Source organism: Chlamydotis macqueenii, chromosome 6, assembly GCF_036417535.1.
Source record: "Chlamydotis macqueenii isolate bChlMac1 chromosome 6, bChlMac1.mat, whole genome shotgun sequence".
NCBI lineage: Eukaryota > Metazoa > Chordata > Aves > Otidiformes > Otididae > Chlamydotis > Chlamydotis macqueenii.
In genome coordinates this window covers 35,438,440-35,465,011 of record NC_141561.1, presented here as the reverse complement: position 1 = coordinate 35,465,011, position 26,572 = coordinate 35,438,440, and the positions used below count along the sequence as shown (strand labels likewise).

Genomic DNA, 26,572 nt, shown 5'->3' with positions numbered 1-26,572 from the left:
AAAACTGGCTTAAAAAGCATAAATTTCCCCTCTATAGAGAGCAAACACAGACACAGATGTTTAACTGACAAAGTCAAGGCATAGGGTCTAAAATTTAAATGTCTAAATTAATAAATGTTAAAATGGCTAAATCTCCCTTTTAACATGATTCTGCCAGCAGATGTTCAGGAGCGTTCCTGCCACTTGTAGGAGTTGTGAAAGAGCTCATCTTATACCACTGCTAAGCCTAAGGTGAATTTAGGAGATGAAATTAGCTTTTCTTACACAGCATGTAAAAAAAAATATGAGTTTATAACAAATTAATATTAACAGATACAATTCTTACTGATTATATAATATTTTAAGTTAGAGTTTTTATTTTTTTAAGCAATAAGCGTGAAGAAGCAGAGCTGAGCAGTGGACAATGTTGTTTGAAGGAAACTGCAGAGGTTTCAAGGTTTTTTTCCTCCCATTTTGCACTGGAGCAGGACAAACTCCCTGATTTTTCCAAAGATCTGGTTTTGGAAGGCATTCTGAACTGTACAATTTAGAAGGGAGTGTGTGAAATACCAATGCTGAATGTGGGCAAGGGATCAAATCAGATCCAAAATGCTTAATGATGTGTTCTGCTTTGGATCACATATATAAGCAGGGACTTGAAGCTGGATCTACTTTATGTTAAAGTCAGATCAAAACCACTGCCCCATGCCCACTAAACTGTGAGAAAACCTCTCTTCATCTGTTCTGCCTCCTCAGCCAAAAAAAAAAAAAAAAAAAAAAAAAGAAAAAAAAAAAATCATCGTGGAGACTCACACATTTCTTGGGGGAGTAAAACCTTGAAACCTCATGGAAGTTTCAGTGCAATTCAGTCAGTTTCAGACTTAGGAAGAGAAGGAAGGGTGAGCTGCATGAATCTATTCTAGTATCAGCCAAATATTTACCGGTAAGTAAATATTACTGTCTAATAACATTATATAAGCACATCAATACAATTTTATAGCATCTGACAAAAGAAACTAAGGGTTGAGTCACATGAAAACATCTGGTTACTCCCACACATCTGCTTACAGCCATACACTGTAACTGCACTAAATGCAGAACAAACCAACAGATGTGTAGGAGTAAGTGCAGGACTGTAATTGTTCGTCTGCCAGAAGTGCTGGAAAAGTACCAGCTAGTTTTTTGGTGGGGTATTCATTTGTTTTGGGTTTTTTTTTGCAAGCAAGAGCTATATTAAAGATTTAGTATATATATATTTTTAGCCTTTTTACCAATTTGATCTCTGACACTGTAAGGCCCCAGAAGTGTACTCTCAAGTACAGCTTGGGGGCCAGAGTTTCTAGATCAAAGTCACTGTGTGCACTCCAGAGTTACTGGACCTTGATCTATTCAAGATAACAGCAGAGCTTGTTAGCTTCAATAGGATCAGTACCATATATTACTGAAATATGGCAAAAATCCTCTAACATAACAATAAAGAAGTTTGTTCATGGAACTGACTGATGATGGTTCCTTAAAAGTGCACTTATTCCACACAAATTTCTGACCCAAGTACAACAAGCTATTAAGTTCTGATTTTTTAGAATGGTATTTTTCAGCTATGCTAAAAAAACAGTTTTTCAAACCCCAGCTTAAAATTTTCCCAAAGAGCTGTCATAACACAACAGCTCCCCAGCACAGCAACGGGTATGCACAATGTGCTCTATTCCTGCTGCAGAAAGACCAATTCAGTGATTCACCAGGATAACAGATGCTGCACAGCTTCTAACATAGACAAATGTACCTCTGGATAGGTAATTACATTTGACTTTTATATGATATTTGTTAAGAAATTATATCAAAGTGACAAGTGTCTTCAATTCCTTATATAATCAAGAGACATGTATATTGCTCAGCCCAAGAGAGTCAGTCCTAAAGTACTTAAAGATGGCATGAATGATGGCATAGTCTTTCTCAGGCTCTGCTCTTGGCAGCCAGATTTTTTTTTTAATTATTTTTATGTAAAAAATTTAGATTTAGAACATTTAAAAAAAAATCTTTAAAAATTACCATCTCCTTAACTGCTGAAACAAAGCAAAAGTATATAAAAAGGAAAAGTATTATAAATATATTAAAAGTTGTTACTCTACCTCTCCATTAAAGAAGCAGAAAATTGTAGCCACTAGTAGACCCTGTAAAATAAAAAGAAAAAGATTCTGCTTTACTTCACATGCATGCAGATTTTTTTCAGGTTTGAGATAATTAGAAGTTTGTGATAAAATTCATATATATATAGCAAAGAAAATGCAGTATAAATCTAAACTTGGTGAATTATTTCTAAAAATACATTACAAAAAGTATTGGGTCAGCATCTACCATCATGTTTCTTTCCTTTAAGAAATGAAAATTCAGTATAATGAAAAAGTTTAAGTAATTTATAGAATATTGCATAAAGGCCTGAAAAATAAAGTAACACGATCATTTCTCCTGTATTTGCCTCACATGCCAACTGCTATCTAGCTCAAGTGAGCAAAACCTGTTTAATGCTTCCTACCTGGTAGTGCATAAGGATGTGCATCACATAGTCATAGACTTCCTCCGCGATCCGGCCTTCTGGTCGCCATGGAAACAGGACAAATTCAATGCCAAGCAGGGGAACAAGAATCAGGGTGGCTCTCACTGCTTTCATGTACAGGTTGGATTCTGCCTTGTGGGTGTCTTTCAGCTTGGTTATGAGAACGCGAACAATATTTAGGAGGAAGAAAAGATTTACCTGTCAGAAAAGAAAAGGACACAGAAGATAGTCTGAAAAACAATCCCACACACTGTTCTGTGTGACTCAAAACCAGAAACTCAAGAAAACTCATACTACGTGGTCAGCATTGTGATTGTACAAAAAACATGAGTTAAAACTCTTTGAAAACACCTTTAAGCAGCTTAGAGCAGGTTCTGACATTTATTATCCACATCCATTCCTCTAACCTATTAAGCAAGTGTCCCTCCAGATAACCCTCAGTCTTCCAGGGCTGGCAATCCACACATCTTTCTCTCTGCTATCACAGTAACAGTACACAGGTGAATGATTTTTTTTTTTTTTTTTTTTTTTAAATGATGTCTCTTTAGGTTGGTCAAGAAAGAGGATGACACTCTCCCCTCTTTGTATTTCAAGATGGTTCTTCAAAAAGCTACATTTTTATTTTTCAAATATAAATTTGACCAATTTATAGAGAAGGAACAAAACCTCAGATTGAAAAAAAAAAAATTAAAAAATAACATTGCAGGCAAAATGCTGCTAACAAGGAACTGTGCACTCCTATAGACAAACAACCAATTTAACATTCTCACAGTGGCCCATGGTTGGATTTTTGAATCATCCAGCAGAACTGCAAATGGAGCAAGCACTGAGCTGATGCTCTACATCATTCTCATGCACTACTGAACCTGACTACTTCCATAGCTATTAAGGCTTGTCTTGTTAACAGTGATCTATATCATCTGTTCATTCAGTTTCATGCACATACAAAAAAAATCCCAAAATCACAACTTTCAACACTTGAGCACTCGTTGTAAGCAGCCACAAAACTAATACACACACACACACACTCGCAGGTTACACACACACACACACATATACCCAACAGCCTAAGGATGTGAGAACCAGAGCACCAGCAGTGTTCGGGATGACTGCACCGTATTTTCATCTATCGTGCAATAATGGCAGCCCCTTACAGAAACTAGAGCTAGAAGAGACCTTGAGAGCTCAGCCAGTCCCACTGCCTTGCGCAAGGGCACACAGCCAAGACAATGCTGCTTCGGGGACCCAAGGGAGAGGCCTAGAATCTAGTCCTATCTCTTCTCCCAGATTATTGTCTGTCCTTGTCAACAACTATCTAGAGACAAAAGGGAGGTGGGGGAAGAAGCAGTCAGACAGACAACTCCTAAGAAGACTAGGAACTCCTGGTCTAGAGGGAGGCCTCTGTCTTGCTGTAGGACACATGCAAAGGGAGAAGCCATTTCAGACCATGTGTGTCACCATGTCCTCCATAACCCTGGCAGAATTCTTTCATGTCAGTTAAGGTTTTCACAGTAAACAGCTGTGTATTGTTATAGCAACATGGCCCTTGACAGATATGTGATGTTATTTATATTCTACTTACATGCTATTTAAATCATTTTAACAGGAAATTGTTTTACATAGGAAACCAGTGCAAGAATTTCTCCTGGAAGTCTCCAGCTACCTTTAAGCTTTGTTTAAGCAACCAAAGTCTGATTCTTTCTCAAGGGATTTATTTAGATTTTATGCAGCCCACAATCCTCATCCAACTTCCTATAGCACACATAGACAATAAGCCCTTCCTCCATTTCTAAATTTAATCCTTCTCAAATCTACTAGTTCAACATCAACGTATCTCAACCAGAGTTTTCAGTCCCCTCCTGTTGTGGTAGCATGGCCAATTCCTATAATGCTGTCCTTGAATACTAACTGAAGATGAAAGTGGCAGCAGCCAGGAGTAAACCCAGCAAACTTTCATGTAGAACATGCTGAAATGTATGGCATTTTTCCAATTGTTCCACTTACTCACCAAAACCAAAAAGCACAAAAATAAGCACGCAAAGAGTTTGCAAATAAGTATTAGGGCAAACAGAAAAGATGAATGAGGCCAAGCAGAGGACAGAGTTGAGAAGAGCAGTATGTGGTACCAGTTTTTGATGAGTATCTCTTCTGTCACAAATACAGTGAGATCAGAATGAACTGAATTCTTAACTAAAGTGATGAAAACAGGTCTTGATTTTAGCAAGGCAGTGAGGAGAATTTTTACATTTAAGCAAAAGTAGGCCAGTGGAACTACTCGCATATGTATTATCATCAAATTGACGGTGGTGATAGCCCCAAAGGAGTCCTGTTGTGCTAGCTGCAGTATGAACACATACTAAAGCACCGGCAGCTCCACAGTGACCTGGAAATTGAACCAGGCAAATGAACAAAAATGGAAACAAAGGCAGAGAAGGCAATTCTAGATAAAAAGAAACATTGGTGCCTATACTGGGAACTTAGTAGAATTTAGGTTCTGCCTTAAGAGTGGCTGTGTATGTGAATAGGTGCTGCAGTTCTTGAATTAAGCTCTCCTCAGGTCCCTGATATTTCTACTTCTCTCCACGTCTGGTTTGTGCTAAGCAGTATGGTAATCCTTATTAGCATGTAGGTTTAAATTCTGTTTAAATTCCTCCTTAGGATGATATAAACAGATCATTCTCAGCTGAAGAAACTCAGATATTCTTAGATACTAGATGGTAGCCGTTGCTTGGCTTTTAATACAGTTATGCAGCTTCAGATCTTAGCCTGCTTGAGTCTGGCTTGCTTAGGCAGGAGACATATATGTGCTCATGAAGACATGTTTTATACCTGGCCTGTGGACATCCCCAAGGCTGGGCACATGAATGCTAAGCATTCAACTTCTAAACTCTTAAGTTTTGTACTAAGTCCAGCTTAAAGTCATTAAATAGGTCAGTGACAAAGCTGGGAGCTCCTGAACTTCCTCTGGTGCACGTTCACTAAGAACACTTACTTCTTCTGGTAGAAGAACGTGCATCTATAAAAGGCTGTCAGTCTAAGACACTAACACATAACATTGTTATAGGGCAAAGTAAACCTCCCTGTAATATTATTTATATACATAATGATCCAAATCTACCCTTTCAGTGGCACCAATGCAAACTAAATCACTAGTGCACTGGCACAACTGAAATGTACACTGAAATCACTACTGCTTTCACTAAAGTTCCAACTCATTGCTTTTTCATCCCCCTCTCCATTTTGATCAATATTTGTCTAGTGTAAAAACTAACAACACCTTCTACTGTTTCATTCCCCCACTATTTCTTTAATTGCGCTTAGGCAAACAGTTGTAATTAAATGGCCAAATGAAGACAATTCCAATCAAAAATGCAACCTACGTCTGCTCCCATTTCCAGTTTCTTTGGCAGGGATCTGAGCAGAGTTATGTAATAACAGGGACCATAAAAGCAGCGTTATTGTTAGCTTTATGTAATTGTAGGATTTTCAGTTATGTACAAGAGTTAAATTGGCATTGGCTTCTGCCAGTTCTCCCTGGCACCCACTTGATAGTCTTCATGTTCTTTGAGAGCTTGCTCCTGCAAATAGAAACAGTGTCTTCTCCCTTGTTATCTAATTTGCAGTTTAATATTGTTGCTTAAATGTCTACTAAAGCAGGTCATGCTTAGTAAAGTGTGGAAATTGTATCTGGCAAGCAAGCTGCTTAAGCAAATGAGGGTTCTGTTCACAAAGCCTAAACACATGCATTTCATCTAAGGGCTTTAGCCCTGGCTTGTCTTTTCTGAATTGATACATTGCAGGTTTTTTTTGTTACCAGAAAGGAAAGCAACTCCTTTAAGATACTTTCACATCACAGGCAAGATGTGTACTTGTGTTTAATCTTTGTTATTCCTATGTGGTTTTCAAATAAAATTACTGGTTGTACTGAGGCAAGAAAAATGGAAGAGAAACACCTCCGATCAGCTCATGAAAAATATAGGAATATCAAATGTGTGCATATTTGCAAATTGCAAAGAGAATGGACACAGATTCTGCCCAAACTAACCCTGCAGAGGTGACTGTTATGCCTCCAGTAAAATCAAAAGACATTCTTAGTGTTGCCTTGAATGGAAAGAAGACCTGGCAGTTTGGGACCAATCCAGCACATTTGAAACCCAGTAGGAGTTTTGCCACCTTTTTCAGTGTGACTTTGTGAAGGCCACTGCTGGGAAGGAGAAAATGATGTTAGATCCTAAAGTAAGGTCACTTCATGGTAGATGGTATGGTCTCATCACTTTTACATAAAACTTGTTGTTATTTAAGCAAGCTGTGACTAATACAAATTATATTTCAGCTTTAAAGAGCCTTACTTAAGTCTGTGAAGAGATACCTGGACAAAGGATGTAACAACCCACAAGGCAATGCAGAATAGCATACATTTTCTGGGTGACATACAGCACCACTGAAGTGAGCAAAAAACCCCTATCCCTTTCTGTGAAAACAAGATTTCATCTTCTGTGTAAATCATAGAGAAGAAAAATGGAAAGGATTTAGAATTGGTTTTAAGTTTACAGATTAGAGCACTAGTTAAAGTTTCTTTACATGAACATACATGGCAGACCTGAGTAACAGAACCAGAGATTATAAGTAATTCACACCCCAAGGGCCGTGGATCTCAACAATTTCATGGGGACTGGCCTCCCATGCAGAGGACCTCAGATGTGTCATGGTAGCAACACAATCTTCAAAATCTAAGTTCACCATCTCATTTCACTGTGAAAGATAATGGCAGTGACAAGAACCACAAGATTTATGCAATGGTCTTCAGAGAGAATTCTCTATGCACAGAATGCCCTCTACAAACATTCTTCAGTAACTTAACAGAAGTGGAAGTTTACGTAGATGAGAACCTGCAATTATTTCCAAAAAGTTACTTAGCTTTCATTCTTAATTAATTTCCTTGCATGAACTGAAAAGTTATAAGAAAAGTCAGCAGACATGTATACAATACCTTTGCCAGGTCACCTTGAAGTTTCTGTCACAGTAACAGAGATGACTAATATATAGCCAGCAGCTGATTCTGGTCACATACACAATGACTCTACACTGCAGCACTCTCTGCATTATACATTCATAGATATTAATTATGTAGTTAGTTTTTAAGTAGGTACCTATTAGTATTTTATTTTATGCACCTATTTCTATTTAGCAATAATCTGTTGGCTGAGTTTCATAGGTTAAATTCAGTCCTAGTATAACCGAAGTGTAACATTGATTTTTACACAGTGGTGTCGTCAGTTCCTTACTTAGAATTTTACGTCTTTAATAGCAAACATTCACACAATAGAGTTGGCATTAACTTGAAGCCCAAGACAGAACACTGCATTCTAAAGTTCATGAGGGCTAATGAAGCAGAGGAGTTGCAGCACCCTGATGGCCAAAGCACACATTGCTAGATTCGTATCAGAATAGGGGCTGTCACAGATACTCGCAGAACTATTTCCACTGGTTCTCTCTCAAGGGCCTGCTCTAGTTTCTTCTCATCCCGTATTCCCACCCACAGTCAGTCCTGACATTCAGGAGCCCTCTTTCTGAACCCCAGTGAGGTCCAGTCTGGTAGCTGTTTGGCCACATTCGCACAGTGACACTGTGATGCTCGTAGTAGGGTCAACCTGGCAAATGGCCTGGGGAGCTAAAGGAAGGATTTGAACGTGGCCCTCCAGTACTCCAGGTAATATTTAGTCCTTCCTTGTCACTAGCATTTAAGTGGAATGATAATCAACACTGCAAAACCGGAGTTTCTCAAAGGACCAGGGGTACAGCTCCTTAATAAGGCCAAGACTTGTGTGTCTAAGGCACTTACTGGGTTAAGTGAGAGTCCTGCAAATAACAGTGATCTCTAAATGTTAGCTTGAGGCTGTTACCAACTTTATAAGCCCATGAATAACAGCCAGAAAACAAGTAACAAAACCAAATTATTATCTGAAAAATGCCTACCAACAGAGCAGCACAAATAGGCCCATGGATGATGTACAGCAGATGAGTATCAGAGCTGATCCAACAACTAGAGAAAACAGGAAAAGAAAAAAAAAATCAGCACATTATCATCTGTTGTATTCCTTTTTTCCCCCCCTTACAGAAAATAAAACAGTTTTGCAAAGCAAGCTGAGATGCTACTTACTTGTCATTATAATATAAACTTCTAGCAACGGCATGTATGCAGGCAGGAATCAGTGGAAAACCTGTGAAGAAAAAACAATGTTTTCTTCATATGTAAAGCTGTTTAATAACTAAGTAAACTTGCATCTCTTGCAGGAATCTTCTGTATTTTCACCCAATCCAAACTATATACCTGCAGAGCAAATAAAGTAGCAGGGACCGATTCCGTTTCTATTTTCTCAGATTTCTTTCTGAGGGGTATATGAAACCTTATTCCCACTATCTTGCCAGGAAACCCATACCAACACACAGAAAGAAACGGCAAATCAAATGACAATATTTTAGAATGCAACAGTCAATCTTCATTAACACAGATGGATTTCAGACTGCAACCTGCAATAATGCTAAATAGGTAGGTAACATTAAAAAGGTAATTGTATACATGACCACAGCTTTAACAGTATGATGACAATGTTGATCATGTCCTCATTGATACTTGCTGGGTACTCAGAAAACAAAGTCATCTGCAAAACAAATTTGAAATCAGACTCTGGAAATCAGGCTGAATTAAAAACTTAAAAAGAGTAAGCAAATTAGTTATCTGAGGTCCTTGACACTCCGGTGGTACCTAATTTACAGAAACTGCTGAGCACCTGTGATCTTCTAACCATGTCCCAGCTGTGTCTAATGGGACAGCTAACAACTCAGGTACCAAGTCATGTTGTAGCTGCATGTGCCAATACACTGAAGCTGAGGAGAAAGTCCTCACTTGAACTTTGTGAACATGCTGTTGGGCATTATCTGGAATGACCAGGTTTGGCTTGTTCATTTTGATACTGATACTACTTGAGATCCTCAGCTACAACTATTCTGTATTTGCTTAGGGAACAATACAGGTCAAATGGAACTGCTGGAAAAATAAATCCTTGGCCATCTCTAACTCAATTCTGACCCTCCACCCTAGACATGGCAAGACTTCTCTGAAAACAAACATTCATTCCTGAATAAACATCTTTGAGATGAGGAACAATGAATAATTACTTCTTAATGTCTTTTTTATAATAGTAGACTATTTTCTCTATACAAAGGAGGAGTCGCTTCCTGACTCCAGTAATGCATAATCTCTCTTTCAGCAAAGATAGAGCTACATACAACTTCCTACGTTAATATTTCTAAGCCTGTTAAAACACTACAGACAAAGAAGAGGGTTGTGTCATCGTTGTTAAAAGCTATGAGCTCGGAGAAGCAAAGGTACAGATGTTTGAATTCTCATGAAAAGGAGGAAGAGATTGCACTGGTCTGAAAATACAGAAGGTGAAATTGCATACCCCAGCCAAGGAGGTAATACCACATCAAGTGTTGTTTCTCAGCAAAAACAGCCACCACAATGAGAGTATGCAGGTAAATGCCTTCACACAGCATCCAAAAGTAGTTGCAACCCATTAGGTACAGGTAGATGAACTGTGACACTTTGCAGCTAACCTGCAGAAAAAAAAAAAGCAGAGTACAATATAAATTTTTAAGTTGCAAAAATCTCACAGCTTTATTTGCAAAATGGAAAAAAAATACTTCTAGAGTCAAATGTTAATGCTTATTCTGTTTTACACTACAATTATTTTTTTTTTAATAGAGTTTTTACAGAATTAGAATTCTGTAATTTGTGGTGACAAAAAAAGTTGGTAATTGAGTCTGTGTTTTTATTATTCAAACATGAGGACATAGAGATCCTCAAGCATGATGGCAGAAAGCTGTAATGATATTTTCTCTTATTGCAAACATTGCCACATTTCACCATTCCAATCAGTAGGGAATTCTCAAATTATCTGATGGCAACCGCAGAAGAAAAGGTACTTTGATGAGGGTAATCCCCTCTCAGTTTTACCAATCACAATATATAACTACCCCAGAAAATGATTTGTGTTTTTAAAATACTTACAATACTTCCAATTTTAACCTAGTCATAACAGCACTTAGGGCCAGTTGAAAACTTGCATGGCAGGTTCTGGAAGGAAGCTCTCTTGTTGGCATATATTTATATTTAGCTTCATTTAAAAGATATTCTTCAATTCAAGTGTTAAAACTTATTGTGCAGACTGAAATGTGAGGTTTTGAAAAAGGAGCAATAGGTAACTTGCAGATTCAGACACAGTAGGTCCTTTTATTTTCCTTCTGAAATTGCTGTCTGTTAGATTGATCTATTTCTGGCACTTAGCTTAAAACAAACCAAAAATCAATATTGTTTCACCATGCTCTGCTACCTAATTCACTTGATGATGATTATTAGCAGCAGCTATTGCAAGCCTGTTTTCCAGCACTTTCCAGCTTTTACAGGAGGAAACTAATTTATCCTTTTACTTGATTCAGCTTCTGGAGATTTGCCCTAACTTTCACAGAATTTAAATTTATCTTCCAGGTCAAAATAAAAATAAAGTCATAGTTAGGGATTTGTTTGTTTTTTTATTTAATTTTCAGGCTCTTCCGTTGCTATAACTCTTAGCCTTTTGGGAGAGGCTACTGATTCACACTTACCCCAGTATTGTCAGGAAATGAGAGAGAGAAAAATCAGATCTGAATGGACAGCTTTTTTATTTTGCTTTTTACTTTTGGAAGAAGGGTCAGCTTTATGTTCCTTCACAAAAAAAAAAAAAAAAAAAAATTCTTCTCATTTCAACTGAAGATGGCAAAATTAAAGTCATAGGAAAGTAGCTGACATCCAAAATACACTCCAAAGCTTTTTTTACTCCCTTCCTTGGTGAATTCAACTGTCACAAGCTCACTGACATAATCTAGAATGGGCTATTTTCTTGCAGATGTTTCAGTGCAAAAGCGATTCGTAGAAATTCAGAAGAGCAGTTCAGTATGCTCTGTTTCTTAAAGTGTTTTTACTGTTTCAAAATCTCAAACGTGAAATGCCCAAGTCATTGTTAGACATTTGTTGTACTACGTAACATGGACACATGGTTACTGAACGTTTTAACCTCGCTATATACATTTCATCAAGTATTCATGTCTCATTTATCACTTCTGCATTGCTGAAGTTTTTCACATACAAATCCACAAGGCTGCCCCATATACTTTCACTTACTGGATTAGTTGCAACTAACTCCTGATTGTTGGCAACTGCAGTCAGTGAAATTATTGTTACAACAGAGTTGCAAACAAAAGAGAAAAATAGATTTTTATGCAGAGTAATCCTTTGGCAACTCAAGCTCCTAGAAAAGAGAAACAAGAACAAATGAATACACAGGGGGACAAATATGTGTACTTGGGGAGAGCTCTGAAATTTTGAAATACTAGAGTTCTTTATTTTATGAAGGAGTCTTACATCAACCCTTTCTTCAGCTCCAGTCCAAATTTAATAGAATGATGTGAAAGGTAACACCTTCCCTTAAACACTCACAGGGGGCAAAGCAAGTACATTCAGTTCCAATATGTTTACAGTGAAGGACCTGCGTTGTAGTGGCTATCTAAAAAATACTTGAATAGCAATAATATAACATGTTTCAGAAGATTTATACCTTTTTTTTTGTTAGTACCTGCAGAATTTCCCAATTAACTATCATACCTGAGCTTGAAGAAGCGGTCTTAGCCTACATTTCAATTTACCCAAACCTGTTAAGATTTTTTTAGAGGATAATTCTCTTTTACTCACATCCTTGTCATTTTTCTTCCTTAATCCTATAGCTGAAGAAATACCCTAACCAGTAAAATAATGCAAATCTTACCTTGACTTTTGTGTATAAGTAAGTTATAAACAGTATATAGGATAAATTATAAAATGCAATATATAACTGCATTTAATTGTGTTCATTTGTAAAGTTTGCTTTTAATCTTGCAATAAAATTGAAAAGAAAAAAAAATCTTTGGAAGGGCTTCCTTTTTTTTTTTTTTAAAAAAAAAAAAAAAAAAGAGAGAGGTTCAATAATATTAAATAATACCAGAAGTTGAATGTAGTCACAGCAGATTTCTGTCTATCTGCCATTCTAGACAAAGCAGGTCTAACTTAGTGCCATTCTAAGAGGTGGGAGAGTTCCTCAGTCAAGTTTTTCCATTGTAATGTGGCTTAACACACACACACTTAAGAAGGTACAGAGCCTATTTGGATATATAAACAATTCAGATCATTGAGATATTATAGCTTAATACTCAAAATCCCCAGAAGAGCAAGTAACATCCATTTTCTTATGACAGCTGGGTTGTCAAAGCTGGGTAAAAATGATCCTTCTAGATTTAAAATCAGAGTCTTACAGCACATGAGTGCTGGCAGTCAGGAACAGAGGCTGGTTTTGCAGAGCAAGCGTTGCTCAGAGAAACATCTCCTGCACACAAAGAGAAGTGCTAAAGACTGTGGTCACTTTCAGGAAACTCTCTTTAGTTACTTCGGAGAAAGTATCTACGGAGGCCCGAGCTGTGAGGAGTCTGTGCTTTATAACCGCACCTACCTACTGCCATTTAATAGGCAGGAATACAGAGTGCAGGTGATTGACAAAATGAAATTACTAACTGGAGGAGGAAAATCTATCACCAGTGCTGCCATGCAGCACAAGGAACTATTCTACACAAACCTCTACTTGCTAACTGTTATTTGCCTGAAGGAAATAGAAAAGAAAAAGTGTCCAAAATACAGAACACAGCTTTGGATATGAGTTAAATGATAAAGTATATTCCACTAGGCTTTTTAAAATTTTATTTTGTCATTGATTTTAATGCCCAAAACACATCAAGCTTGGATTATTATAATATGCCATTATTTTTGAATATGTGGGGTTTTGTTTGGTTTTGGTCCCCCCCCCCCCCCCCGGTTTATATATAAAAAGAGAGACAACACTAGATTCCAGCTAAGGGCTTTATATAAACAAGTCCTGAAGAACTCTGGAATTCTGTCTGCTTATTGTTAAGATTCAATGCACAGGCAAGGAAAAGCACGTACAGCTAATGGGGCCATCTCTCAGGGTCATCCAGCAGCTGTTCCTGTTGAATATTCAAACACACCCATCCACACCCACCTCCACCCATGCATAAAAGGATTGACAGGATCACCAGACAAGAAACAAGAAAGCAAGACTGATGACATTTAAAAAAGAAGACTGTTTTTGCTAATAAAAGGATTTTTTCCTAAGCCTCCCCACCCTCCCTCTTCTGTTACCCTTCCTATATTCCTTTTTCTGACTGTTTTTCTTAATGACATAATATCCTTTAATCACTTAATTGTCATAATTATGATCTAAGAACATTTGAATGACCTGCCCCTGGATTAAACCATGTGCAGTAAAATAAAAACAGACCTCCTGCTAAATTACCTGTTTCCTATTTTGACTCCTATATGTCTTGGGCATTAGGGAAAAAGTAATTTCTCCAATATTTCTCCAAAAGGAAAAAAAAAAAAAAAAGGCAACATTTTCAAAAGCCCCTAGATGTGTTTGGGATGTGGTTTTTTTTAACGTGTTCAAATATTACAAAATTCAGCCAGAAAGATCCACATATGCACCTAAGGGGAAATTATCCATCCACCTGAAATTAACTTAAAGTGACTTAGGAACCTCCTCTGTCTGTCGATCTATCATGCAGTTGTTTGCTCACTCTTTAAGCCTAGTGTTGCTCTCCTCTGTAATGCTTGATCAACAGCTCTCTTTCGGGGGGGGGGGGGGTGGTTTTGCTTGTTTTATTTTTTGTTTGAGGTTGGGGGGGCATCTGTCAAATTATAGCTCCCCTTTCTCTGAATTCACTGTTCTTTAAAGTTTTCTCTTGCCTTGTTTTTCTTTATGAAAACCATACAATGATTTTTACAGAAGCTTTATAATAAACACATGTATGACTTACAGAATGACAGAAAGCAGAGCTACTGCAATAAGTTTCTTCTCTGTCTTAGACAAATTTTCTGAGAGGAAGATCGGAGTTGCGAGTTTATAGCCCATTTTATGCTGTTATATCAAGAACTCCAGTCCACTTGTGGAACACAAGTCTCAAACTGGACAAGTATTTCCAGTGAGACAACTTTCTGAATAAAAAACTTTACTTCAATGCAAAAATAAAATGCACAAAACCATTTTAATCCTGCAAAAGTTGAAGACATTTGAAAAAAATTTCCCATGGAGAAAAGTACCACCTTTCTTGTCAAACCTAAAGATATTCTAATGGTCAGCAATCCAGCAAATGTCATCTGGAAACTGTCAATTGACTAACAGAATAAATTATTTGGAAAGAGGACAAATTCAAAGGCACCCCCACACAATAGCAAAAAAAAAAAAAAATCCACCTGTTAAAGCTATGAGTAATTATACAATCTTCAGCAGATACATAATACATCCTGGTATTAATCTAGATCCCTAAATACCCTTCTGGTACTAAAAATACTTTAGAGGAACTGTACGTCCCAAGAGAACAGCTTATATAGAGGACTTTCTTTAGCTTCCTTTAAATTTTGTAATTTCCTTTTATATCCCAACATAACCACAGTCTGAAATTGTGGTTTGTGGGTCTGTATTAATTCCATGTGATCCTCTGAGGACAGATGATCCTTCTGCCAGAGGGACAAAAAAAACCCTGAAGGGTTAGTCAAACACAACATAGTTACAATGGTAGCAAAGCAAATAATCTGCTTTTGCAGTCAGTGCCACAAGCTAAGATGAAATTGGCTTGGTTTTCATATTATAGTACAGAAAAAAACCCATGGTTTACTGTCTCTGAACTTAAAAAATCACACCATATTCCAAATCTTTTTGTTTTCTCCTGAGAAATCTATGTTAAAGTATTTTTCCTGTCACATTAGGTATTTAGTCTGTTAACTTTTTGTGACACTTACAGCAAGAGTATAGCCCCATTTATGCAGAATCAAGCTTCTTATACAAGCACTCTGAGCCATTTCAAATGTTAATTTTGTGAAGTGAATTTGGAAATGGTAAGCATTGCTTTTACAGGTCATATGCAAATTGATTAAAAAAACACAAATGTTTTGGTTTGTCCTCATGAAAAGAAGAAGCCAGAAAAAGCTGAAAAGTAATCTTGAATATTGGATTTCATAAAGAGAGGCTACAAAGTTGAAACACTCTAGTTTGTTAGGATATTTGTGGAAATGTTGTCCCAGAACCTGGGGAAATAATGTATATCTAAATTGTAACCACTGTATTCAGCCAGATGTGTCTAAAAAGGAAAATCAGATTTAATCAGATATCTGAAACTCCTACCTAATCAAAGTCCAGAGTATGAGAAACCTGAAATCTGAGCTATCCCCACAGTTGCTAGTGTATATGCTATTCATATTCAAATGCTAGGAAAAAATACAAGATGGAGATAGTATGATATAGTAGAGAGTCATACAACAGAATCATAGACTAGAATCATAGAACAGTTTGGATTGGAAGGGACCTTTAAAGCCCATCCAGTCCAACCCCCCTGCAAGGAGCAGGGACATCTCCAACCAGATCAGGTTGCTCAGAGCCCCGTCCAACCTGGCCTACAATAGTAAGAAATAGGTAAGGGAGTAGAGCAGATATATATTATCCAATTAAAAATGATGCAGAAATTATTAAACTAGTGCCAGTTAACAAGGAATGCCTACACTGCGGTGCAGCATTTGGCAGAGATAACAACTCATCGTTCTCAGCTCTGCTCATGTGGCAACACTCCTGGTTTCACCTTTCTACTAAGCCTCATCAAACCACAAACAATTCACTACTCAATCTATCTTTCAAGAAGGTAACATAATAAAGGCTAGCCAGGGGACACAACTGTCACAGACATAATACAGTGAAGAAAAAAAAAAAAAAAAGGATTATTTTTCTTATTCCTGTTAGTACTGTAGCTCTTAGTCTTACTTTCTTTATCATATTCTGTGGCTACCTACCTACTGTACCTATCATATGTCATCAGTATTTCGGTTTCCACTTGCTCTTTAGTTTGGCTGATGCTTGGCATATCCGCATTGTAACTTATTATTTAAAAAAACCCGACAAAAAAATCAACCAAACAAAAATGTTCCCATTTTCCCATTTCCTATTTTCAATATATTCTACAGTTTTTGGTTTGTAGATTTGGGATTTTAGGTTTCTGAAAAAAGAAACCTAAAATTTTATTACAATTTTTATGTTCTAGTCCAAGCCAACATGCTGACTTTCTTTACCTTCCTGCTCCATTTAATTTCATTGGGACGGCTGCTGTTTCAAAGTATTGAAACTAGGATTTTTGCAAACGCTGATATTTGGTAAAGAAATTTAATTATACTTACTTAAAATAAAAGAATATGCCAAGAGAAATCAGAAGCGATGCAATTGAAAGACCATGTCCGATGATGGCCAAGTAATACAAATTCAGAGCAGTCTACAACACAAGAACAAAACCAAGCAACTGTGATGCATACAGAACTATTGTTGATAAAGCACATACTTACACATCTCTTCTGCATATAAAATGACTATAATAGGGTTAAGAAAATAAAAACATTACAGATAATGATGAGTCAACTTCAGAATCCTGCAAATCAACATCTTATTAAAATCTCTTTCTGTAGGGCACACAGCAGATTCTTTGAAATCATCACTAGAACTTACCTCTTATCAGCTAAAAGATTAGGTTTCCAATTTATTCTGCTATGTTTTTTCTGAGTATTTACATAATTCTGGCTATTTATCCTACTGCACTGGGTGCATTCCTGTCTGAGGTTTGCTTCATCTATTAATACAATTATTAAGTAAAACATGTGCTTCCTATATGAATTTATGTATTTTTTTTCCCCATAGAAGGTTTTTTCTTATAATTTAAAGATACTTCCTTCAAAGCAAGCTGTGATTATGATATCGGAAATTTAGTTTCCATTCGGCATTTAAGGAAGGGCATGAAAAAATTAACAGTGACTGAAAAATAGTGAAGACTAAACAGTCTTGTTAAAAAAGCTTACATCCAAATTATAGAATTATGAAAAGCTGGGTAGATACAAAAGGTAAAAATGAGGACCTGGTAAATTAATATTTGGAATGTATGCAATATGTTACCATTAATTCTTTTAATTAATAACTATATTAAATTCCAGTAGTAAACCCCTGCTTTCAGTCATGGAATCTGCCTCAGACAATTTCTCTTGTTGCAGTAAATGCAAGATTATAATTTTGCATATAAAGGAAATTAAGATTTCCAAGTTGAACCTTGTAATATCACAATAAAGCATAACTATTTGGATTCTATAGAAAGAATTGGAGCATACATACAAATGCTCATATACTCCAAACTATATGTATCCTCTGAATTTATTATTCCAATTTAAGCTAGACTAACTGCAGCCTGCTACGTATATTGACTTTTGAAATAATATAAAAAGATTCCAGGTAAAGCTTGGCTACCACTGTACATGCTAGAATTTTTAAAAATGTCATTATTTTTTAAAAAAATAGATAACTTAAAAAAAAACAAACCCAAAACAACACAATAGGTTTAAGTGAAACTTCCATAAAAATTTGGAAGTGAGAGAAAACAAGGGCTACCCCCTGAAACACCAAAACTTGCCTACATATACATAATGAGAGCCTTTCTATGACAGGTCCATATCACCACCTCATTCAGTGACCAATTTAGGCAAAGGAGCATGGTAAGGATTCAGAAGATTACTGCACAATGTAGAACTGGCACGAAACAGTGGTGCAGCAGGGACCGCTGCTGAGGGCCGTAACACTGAGAACTGAACGATGGACAACAGTCACAGTTAGTGTGCGTTATCTAAGCCACCTTCCGAGCAAAGTTAAAAGATAATGTTGTTTAATAAAACAACACATAAAGCTGTAGCAAGCAGTAAGGCTTTCTTTGGAGCTATTATTCCATCAAACAATAGCTTCTGATTCATGACAGAGTTGAAATATGCTGGTAAAACAGCCTGAGGGAAACTAGCTCATTATTCATAAAGAAGGACCTGCATGGACCTGCTCCTGTCTGAATAATATTCTTTCTGTTTCTAGCCAGAATCAATGAATTGTAGCATCACTGCTAGTAGAACAAAACTGCCATTAACATATTCAGTATCTCTCATTATTTGAGAAAAAGAAATACAATAGTGCCTTATTATAATCTATTATCACCTTTTCTCAGTATGGCTTCTAGTTAAATACCCGAAAGCACACTAGCAGCTATGATGCAGACAGCTAGAATCTCTACTAGATGCCAGTACTCTCAACACAATCTACTACCATTGAACTCTTTTCCATGAGGTCCAAATTAATTTACAGTCTACCCTGACCTGCATTTTATATTCCTATTTGCTGGGCATTTAACAGTTTCAATTTACCACTTCTTCCCATGACTGAATGTTTCACTAACATAAAGAATACTAGTAGACATAAGATGGGAGGGAGGAGAGCAAAATATGCAATTTTGCCCATTATATCCTCACTTATCACAGAGTATCGCAGGAAGAGGGCATTTGGAAGTTAACCAGATTTCCTCCCCCCCTCTCCCAGCAGTGGATGGGCATTTTCAAAATAAACTCAAATCTATAAAAATACCATCAATACAGACACCTATATGGGTATGTGTGTGCATGGAGTCTACTTTTGATACATAAAAGAACAACTGTTGCAAAGCATTGTGCTGTCTAGCCTGAGACAATTTTGAATGCTTGCAAAATTTAACCTAAATATAAATTCAAAGTACAGGTTGTCCGTTTGTGTGAGCAGCTTAATATCTCAGAAATTGAAAAAAAAAAATGGTGCTTGGTAGCCAGGATACAAAACATATACAAGGAAAAACAAGCCCTATGTAACACTTCTCATCATTTAGTTCCCTTTGGCCTCCAAAGGTCCTGTGGTTAATCCACTCAACTGCAGCTTGCCTACACTTTTGTGAAAAAGAGATTAGCTCTGCTTTTCACAGCGGTGGGGGGGGGAACCAAAACATCCAAACTCTACTTAAAGCTGCCTTGAAGATGTATTAATCCTAAGTAAAACTTTACTTGTGCACCTGCTGAAAATCTCGGGCACTATGAGTTAACTGGATAAACCCATGCACTCAGCACGTCTTCCAGAGATAGGCAAACCTCCTGCAGTTCTGCAGAGCTTAGACCCTACTTCAAAATTACAGAGCAAAGTGTAAAGTTCTGCTCTTATAAGGCATACACTTCACTTACCAGTAGGTGACTGTGGATGATCTAGACAAGTACCAGTACCTATACATTTAAAATACCCATTAACAAAAATATGATCATATTATTCAAACAAGCTGAAATCAGCTGTAGAAGACAGAGCAGGTGGGTTGGGTTTTTTTTGAGTCTGTTTTGCACAATTCATCCTTTTTATTCAACATGCTTTCTTCTTTTTGCATTCTGATGTTGCATCAACTCTGCTGCCAATCTAGTTTTGAAACTTGTGATTTTTCAGATCAGTTTCTTGACAATAGTAACATGCATTCATTCTTTTCCTACCTTCACTTTTTCATGTGTATAGATATTACACTGGGTATAGTTCGTCCACGTCCTATTGCTTTCTGGGTGTCTAAACCAATTCCCACTTGGATCACAGATCTTCGTAACTTTTTCTACAGTCAGTCAAAGTAGATGGAAAGAAAAACAAAAAAAAAAACAGAAAAAACATATCAGTCAGCACTGAAGCTCTACTTCCTGATGCCTAGTATTTAATGAAGAAAAACTGGCAAGCAAATGACAGCTTTATTAATATCATTAGAGAGACATTGCCTGTTACTATGACTTCAGAGAAACTAGAGGCCATTGCTTTTGCTTGGCAAGGGCAACAGATGATGTGTTTTTCTTAAGAAAACAAATTGAGTTCCCTTCTCCAACCCAGTAAGTATCAAAATATATCAAACTAACTGTTAGAAAACTACCAGATGAAGTGACAAGAATACTTAAATTGCTTTTTTAACATCCAAGATCTCAACTGAAGTCTGATATCCTGCCCCTGTAAATTAGGATTGGACAGGCAGGAAAACATCAATAGAGAAACTGCTCAAGAACCAAACTGGAAAATTTCTGGGCCCCACATAATTATTTCTATAATCAAATAGAAAGAGGCATGAAAAGACCCTGGGAAATAACAAATGTAGCAGAGAGAGACAAGAGGGAAAGTCTAAGACATTTTCCACATGCTCACAGATGCAAAGTTTAGCCTACAGAAACAGGAGAAGATTCACTTGTGGGAGAAACTCTTGTCGACTTCAACCGCTAAATTGAGATAAAAGAATGTTTTTGCTGGTTTGTAAGAGAGAAAAGCTCATCTCTAAGAGGAAAAAAAGAAGTAATGTAACTTCAATTTCTATTTCCTATTCTACAGAATCCTGCAAGGACATATTTCAGCAAAGAAGTAACTTGTCAGTTTTCTACGTGATAAAGGGAAAATGCAAATAATGGGTTCGAAGTTACTAAAATTCTGGACTTGCGTAAGGCAAACAGGAGGCATCAAGGACCCTAAACCTCATTTTATTAAGAAATGTGTTGATGTAGAAATCCATGAACACTTACCTGATGGGTTGAAATCCTGAAAGTAGTCAGGACAACGCTGTACAGACACAGTCCCGGCAGCAACATCATTCCAGCACAACCAGCCATCCCATGTCCTGTTACAGTAAGGACCTGCAAACAAGTAGAGAGCTGGTAATAAAATAACAACCCTTCTTTCATAATAGTCTTTCAAAAGTAAGATATAAGACTGCATAAGGTAAGTTTCTCATTTGCGGCAATGAGAAAAAAAAGAAAATAGAAACATAAGATTTAGGAATAGTTAATTAAAACTCCACTTAATAGAAATAGTTCCTTACATGTACATTTCTTTGAACGTATTTTAAAATCCATCATCATTCACCTTGAAACAGTCTACATCTACAATTTACAAACCGCAGATCTGGAGCACTGTAGGCAAAACAAACTAAATCAATCCAGATCAAATAGTGCACATAAACAAAGAGCCTTATGGTTGCAAAAACCATTTTACTGAATTTAGACACATTTTGGATGTATATTAAGCCTGTACATAGGTTTACTCGTTCATTGAAAACACAGTGGTATCCCATCAGAAAGCCTGGCTGGGAGGCAGCCACAGTTCTGCTGCCTCTGGCAGAGCTGAGCCTGCAGCAGTCATCACGGACAGACACTTGTAAGTGCTCCAGGGACAGCGAATTCACTGTATCCCTCAAGACTCTGTTTCAATGCCTCATTGCACTCTCACAAATTTTAACACTTAAAGTAAACCTCCCTTGAGAATGAGCTAGGAGTTTATAAACAAATCCCTTCCCGAAAGGCATGCAGAATATCTGACCCTCTCTACAAATTTGAAGATGGTTTTAGTATCTTCCTTCAGTTTTCTTTTTAAAGCTTTCTAACACCTTCCCATCTCAAAGGCTGCCAAACATCATGCAATTCTTCCTCTTATCATCTGAAAAGTTTCCACTTTGTCCAGATCCTTCTGAAGCTGTGATGCCTCAAGCTGGACATAAGCTTACACTGCCACATTCATAGCCATTTCTGACTGCCAGACATTCAGTTCCTCCAAAGAACCATTTCAGAAGAAAAAACAAAGTCATTGTAAATTAATGCAGTTACCTCTTCTTGCCTCAAAAGCCACTCAATGTTTCCAAAGTTATGAAGTCAGAAACAGTGAATACAGCAACAGGTATAGCTACTGAGGTTAGCTCTGAATAAGTCATCAGAAAAGGCATTAATGGCACTGACACAACCATCAGAGCAAGGAAATTCTGTGTATCAAGACACTTCGAATTTTTCAAGGCAGATGACCAGGGAGACAGAGGTATTATAACAGCATGAAATGAAATAAAGTAGTAAGATTAATGTCATCATTTTTCAATCTGGGTATCTATTTAAATTAACATTTTCTTATCTTACCAGAAGTAAAAGCTTTGTGTTACATAAGAAGTGGTGCTATGGGCAGGTAATAAAACATATTACTTTATCTTCATTAATCTCAAATGACGTTTCTAAAACATTGTACAAATACAGTTACAGTCTGAAAAATGATTGCTACCAAGACAAGAAATTAATATAACTAAAGGATCTTGAATTACTGTAATTATTTCTGTTGACCATTTGCCTTTGTAAAACCTTATAAGAAAATAATCTTTACCTTCTTTCCTATGAATAGGATCTTGCATAATTTTCTGGTAGCATTCATACTGTGCTGTCATAATTTTATTCCGTGTAACACTCAGTTGAGTGAAGTCTTCCGTCATATTCTGATGCCCTTCAGACGGTATAGCAGTGGCAAAAAACTAAGAGGAAAAAGACTTTTTTTTAGCAAATCATGTACAAGCTCCAATAGAAACTTCTTCAATTTCAATCTTTTCATATATGGTATTTCAGATATTAATTTACTGAAGGAAAATTATTTTCATATCTTATTACTGACAACATGATTTTCTGTTTTTCTGGTTAATTTAGCAATTCTTCTTACTACTGAATCTTGGCAAATATCTCCTGCATGAGCATGGGGGAGTAACAATCTGCAAGATTTGTAAAAAATAACGGAAAAATGCATATAAAGCACTGAGACAGTCAAAGGCATATAAAGAGCTTTTGCAAAAGCCAGTAAAATGTATTGAAGTTACATCAGTCTAAAAGGCATTTGAATCAGGCCTGAAATGATCCTTTAATAATGGAGACTTTACATATACTGTATGTATTGAACAAACTTTTGGCTTGTTTAGAGCTATTCAGTTTCTCTGTAGTCTCATGAACCATAATGTCAGCCCTCAGAATAAAAATAAAGGTATTAAAGAGACATGACATCCACTTTTATAGTTATTAAAAATAAAAAAAAAAAACCTCAAACTTAAGAAAGTGGATCTTGATCAGAACTAGACCTTTTAAGTGCATTTTTAAGAGAAGTTGAGTATTTATGGGAAGCTACTAAACTTCATGGAAAAACCAAGCTGCAGACTGAAATACTGTACCATTGTCATACAAGAGGTGAAATTAAAATTTCTGAGGATGTCCTCTGAAGTTGAGTTAGACGTTGTCTCCACACTTCCTGAGGTCTGCATAATACTGCTTATATGTCACTTGTCAACTGCTACTGTAAAGTTCTCTGCTAGCAAAGGATATGCTGGGTTCAACAGAGGTAAATACTATGGCTATTCCTTTACTATAGGAATTAAAAGGATAATAGAGGGTAGATAAAGATTCTGCTGTGCAGAAACTACATTTGAACACCAAGATTAGGGGTTTTTTTGCATTTCCATATTAATAATTTCTACAGTATTCTGTACACACTTGTTAAAACTGGAAGTTATTTTAAAAATTCATAAGACTCACCATAGTAACTGATAAGAAGAGCAAAAATGTCATCCAGTTTTTTGTCATTTTTATATCCGGTGCAGTTAATTTTATATGGTAGTTGAATGCACTCATACTGCAATGGAAAAAAAGTGGGAAGAAATTTAGTAATTTGTGAAATCCAAAACTGATAAGACTTCATATTTTCTTTCTGAATTGAAACAAATCAGTGGAGGTCCTCTCAATTTTTATTCACACATAGTGATGACACAGGATATACATGGAGATCTACAATATGATGTGAAAAAAATGCACTCAATTCACCAGCAGTGAATTCCAGCAGCAGAGGTTTTCCACCACTGATGCCTCCCCTGCCTCAACTGACACCAGTTCTCCAGAGGCTTTGTCTCAGACAGGTAGCTGGCATCAACTCTAACAGGTATGTAGCAATTAGGGGTATGGGTAACCATAGCAAACTGCAGTTCAGTTTACTCTAACGCAGACTTAGACTTTCCCAAACACACACATACAATTATTTCCTGTTCTCTTCACACCAGCTGACTTTTGATTTTGCCGTTTCTGGAAGAACTGAACTAGCAAGTAGCCTCTTTATCTTGAAGTTACAACTTTGCAAGGATGATAACGGCAATGCAGGAATTAATTGAGAGCTGTAAACTAGTTTCTGTATCTGCAGTAGCTGTAAACTAGTTAACTGCATCTGCAGTTTGAAGAAAACAGAACTACTGAAACCAGCTGTAATTGTCTTACAATGCAGACTATTCTTGGAATTGATTCTTGAAGTGTAAAAAGCACCTCACCCATACAATATACAAAACTAGTTATTAAGCACCTAGACCACACATTAAGCATAACCCTGCTGTGACAACTCCCTCAAAAGGAAGGGAAAAATGGAAAAGATTTATCATGCAGTATTTCACTATGTCCTGAGAAGACCACAAAGCTGAGCCTGGAACTGAGAGAAGAGCTTCTCTCCTGCTTGCATGGTAGCAAAACATCACTCCACATTTAGATTAAATTATTAGAACTAAACTACCTTTCAAAATGTAAGTATCTTGCTGTACTAGCATTAATGAAGCTATTATCAGTCAAAATAACGTGGACCACATCTGAGTGAGTTTAGCTTTCTTGTACAGACTAATTCACCAGAAATAACACACTGCTACTTAAGATTTAAAAATCATGTACTCCAAAGGTCCCTCATATACCTAGCTCAAAGATCCCATCGCTACGGACTCAAGAGGGTTGTAGGTAGCTGAGCACCTACACGCAAACCTGCCTCCTGACCCAAGCCACATCCTCCCTTGGATCACACTTGCTCTTGTCTTTGGAAGTTTTTCTTATCCAGGAGTCACATCCTACAAGAGACTGGTGGATGACAAACAACTGATAGTACGACATTGGCCAGCAGAGGTAATTTTACGAAAAGCCCATTTTTTTAAAAAACCTATCTTTGTCACACAAGGCAAGCATTATATATCTACTTCTTTTTTGCTTTTATATTGAGACAAGGTCCTCTTAACACAACTGTAATACAATAAACAACATTTTGTAGGATATACTGAGTACAAAATATATCACTGCTGTTTATTGTACAACTTGATGCAAATACAAGAAAGGTGTTGTAAAATCAGTTACTGCTGTGCCTGTTTAACCCAGACTAAATCTGTATCAGTAATCTTACCTCTGTTTTTACCACTGGCATGCAATCGTCTAACACTGAGTACTGGAACTTGCACAGGTAATTCAGTGACACACCGAAACCCACATATGCTGTTCTGAAGGCTCTTAAAACACTAACAGGAAGATCAATTAGCATACATAAAATATATTCTCAATTTGAGCTAATACTTCTCTGGAAAATCCATGTGCCATGAGAACTACAGTGAATAGATAATTATAAAAATAACTGTTAACTAAAGAAAAACCTAAATGTCTATGTGTAATGACTAAAGACTGACTGAAAACCAAATATAAATGGAAATAGCTAAATGAGCAAAGAAGCAATGTGATTTCAATTCTGTATGATAATTGGGGTCAAGGGAGATTAATTCAAACCTATTACAAGTCTTCAGTAATTTATAATTGTGCCTGTTTACCTATGAAGGGAAAAAAACCCTTCTAATTAACTACTCGCTTGTAAAGTAATTGAGTAATGTTCTCTCTCCAAAGTATGCCAAAGCACATCTGCAGAGGGTTAAAACCCATAAATTATGTGCACAGGACAAACAAAGAGACCAGTCAAGTAGAACGTAGCAACCATAATTTAGTGTGTGTTTTTCTATGTATGTATACAAGAGTTCAAAATAATTTTCTCTATAATAGTTCCAAAACTCCTTATGTTAAAACAAATGTCGGATGGCAAATTTGAAATGCATATTCAAGTATTGCCCTCACTTAGCCTTGCTTATTTTTATTTATCTAAAAGATAAAATATCATATAAACAAAGGCAGAATTTATCCGCTTTGATTCACAGTCCATGATTATTTCTGTTTCACAATATCAAAAAATCACCCCTTAGCTCCGTTCCTTTAATGGTCCAAATCTTTTCATATCTAGTGGTTTTGTAGACATTTCCTATTAACTATTCCAGTATCCAGTGCTAAGTTATTAATTCTTCCCAGGAGACAAAACATTAAGTCAAATCTGTAATTCACTCTATGCTTTC

General features: G+C 36.7%; 1 protein-coding gene across 2 annotated transcripts in view; it reads right to left on the bottom strand.

Moving 5' to 3' along the window:
- The window catches only part of CALCRL (calcitonin receptor like receptor), a 71,190-nt gene that overhangs the window by 7,860 nt on the left and 36,758 nt on the right, over window positions 1-26,572 (bottom strand). For both annotated transcript variants that reach the window (XM_086751127.1, XM_086751126.1), the window contains exons 2-12: window positions 23,925-24,021; window positions 22,738-22,882; window positions 21,123-21,233; window positions 20,070-20,182; window positions 16,896-16,987; window positions 11,757-11,883; window positions 10,000-10,153; window positions 8,694-8,754; window positions 8,510-8,576; window positions 2,513-2,731; window positions 2,109-2,150 (exon numbers count right to left, since the gene is read on the bottom strand). In XM_086751127.1, coding sequence (XP_086607253.1) covers window positions 2,109-2,150; window positions 2,513-2,731; window positions 8,510-8,576; window positions 8,694-8,754; window positions 10,000-10,153; window positions 11,757-11,883; window positions 16,896-16,987; window positions 20,070-20,182; window positions 21,123-21,233; window positions 22,738-22,882; window positions 23,925-24,020 — 1,227 coding nt within the window. In that variant the 5' untranslated portion in view covers window position 24,021. The remainder of the gene's footprint in view (window positions 1-2,108; window positions 2,151-2,512; window positions 2,732-8,509; window positions 8,577-8,693; window positions 8,755-9,999; window positions 10,154-11,756; window positions 11,884-16,895; window positions 16,988-20,069; window positions 20,183-21,122; window positions 21,234-22,737; window positions 22,883-23,924; window positions 24,022-26,572) is intronic.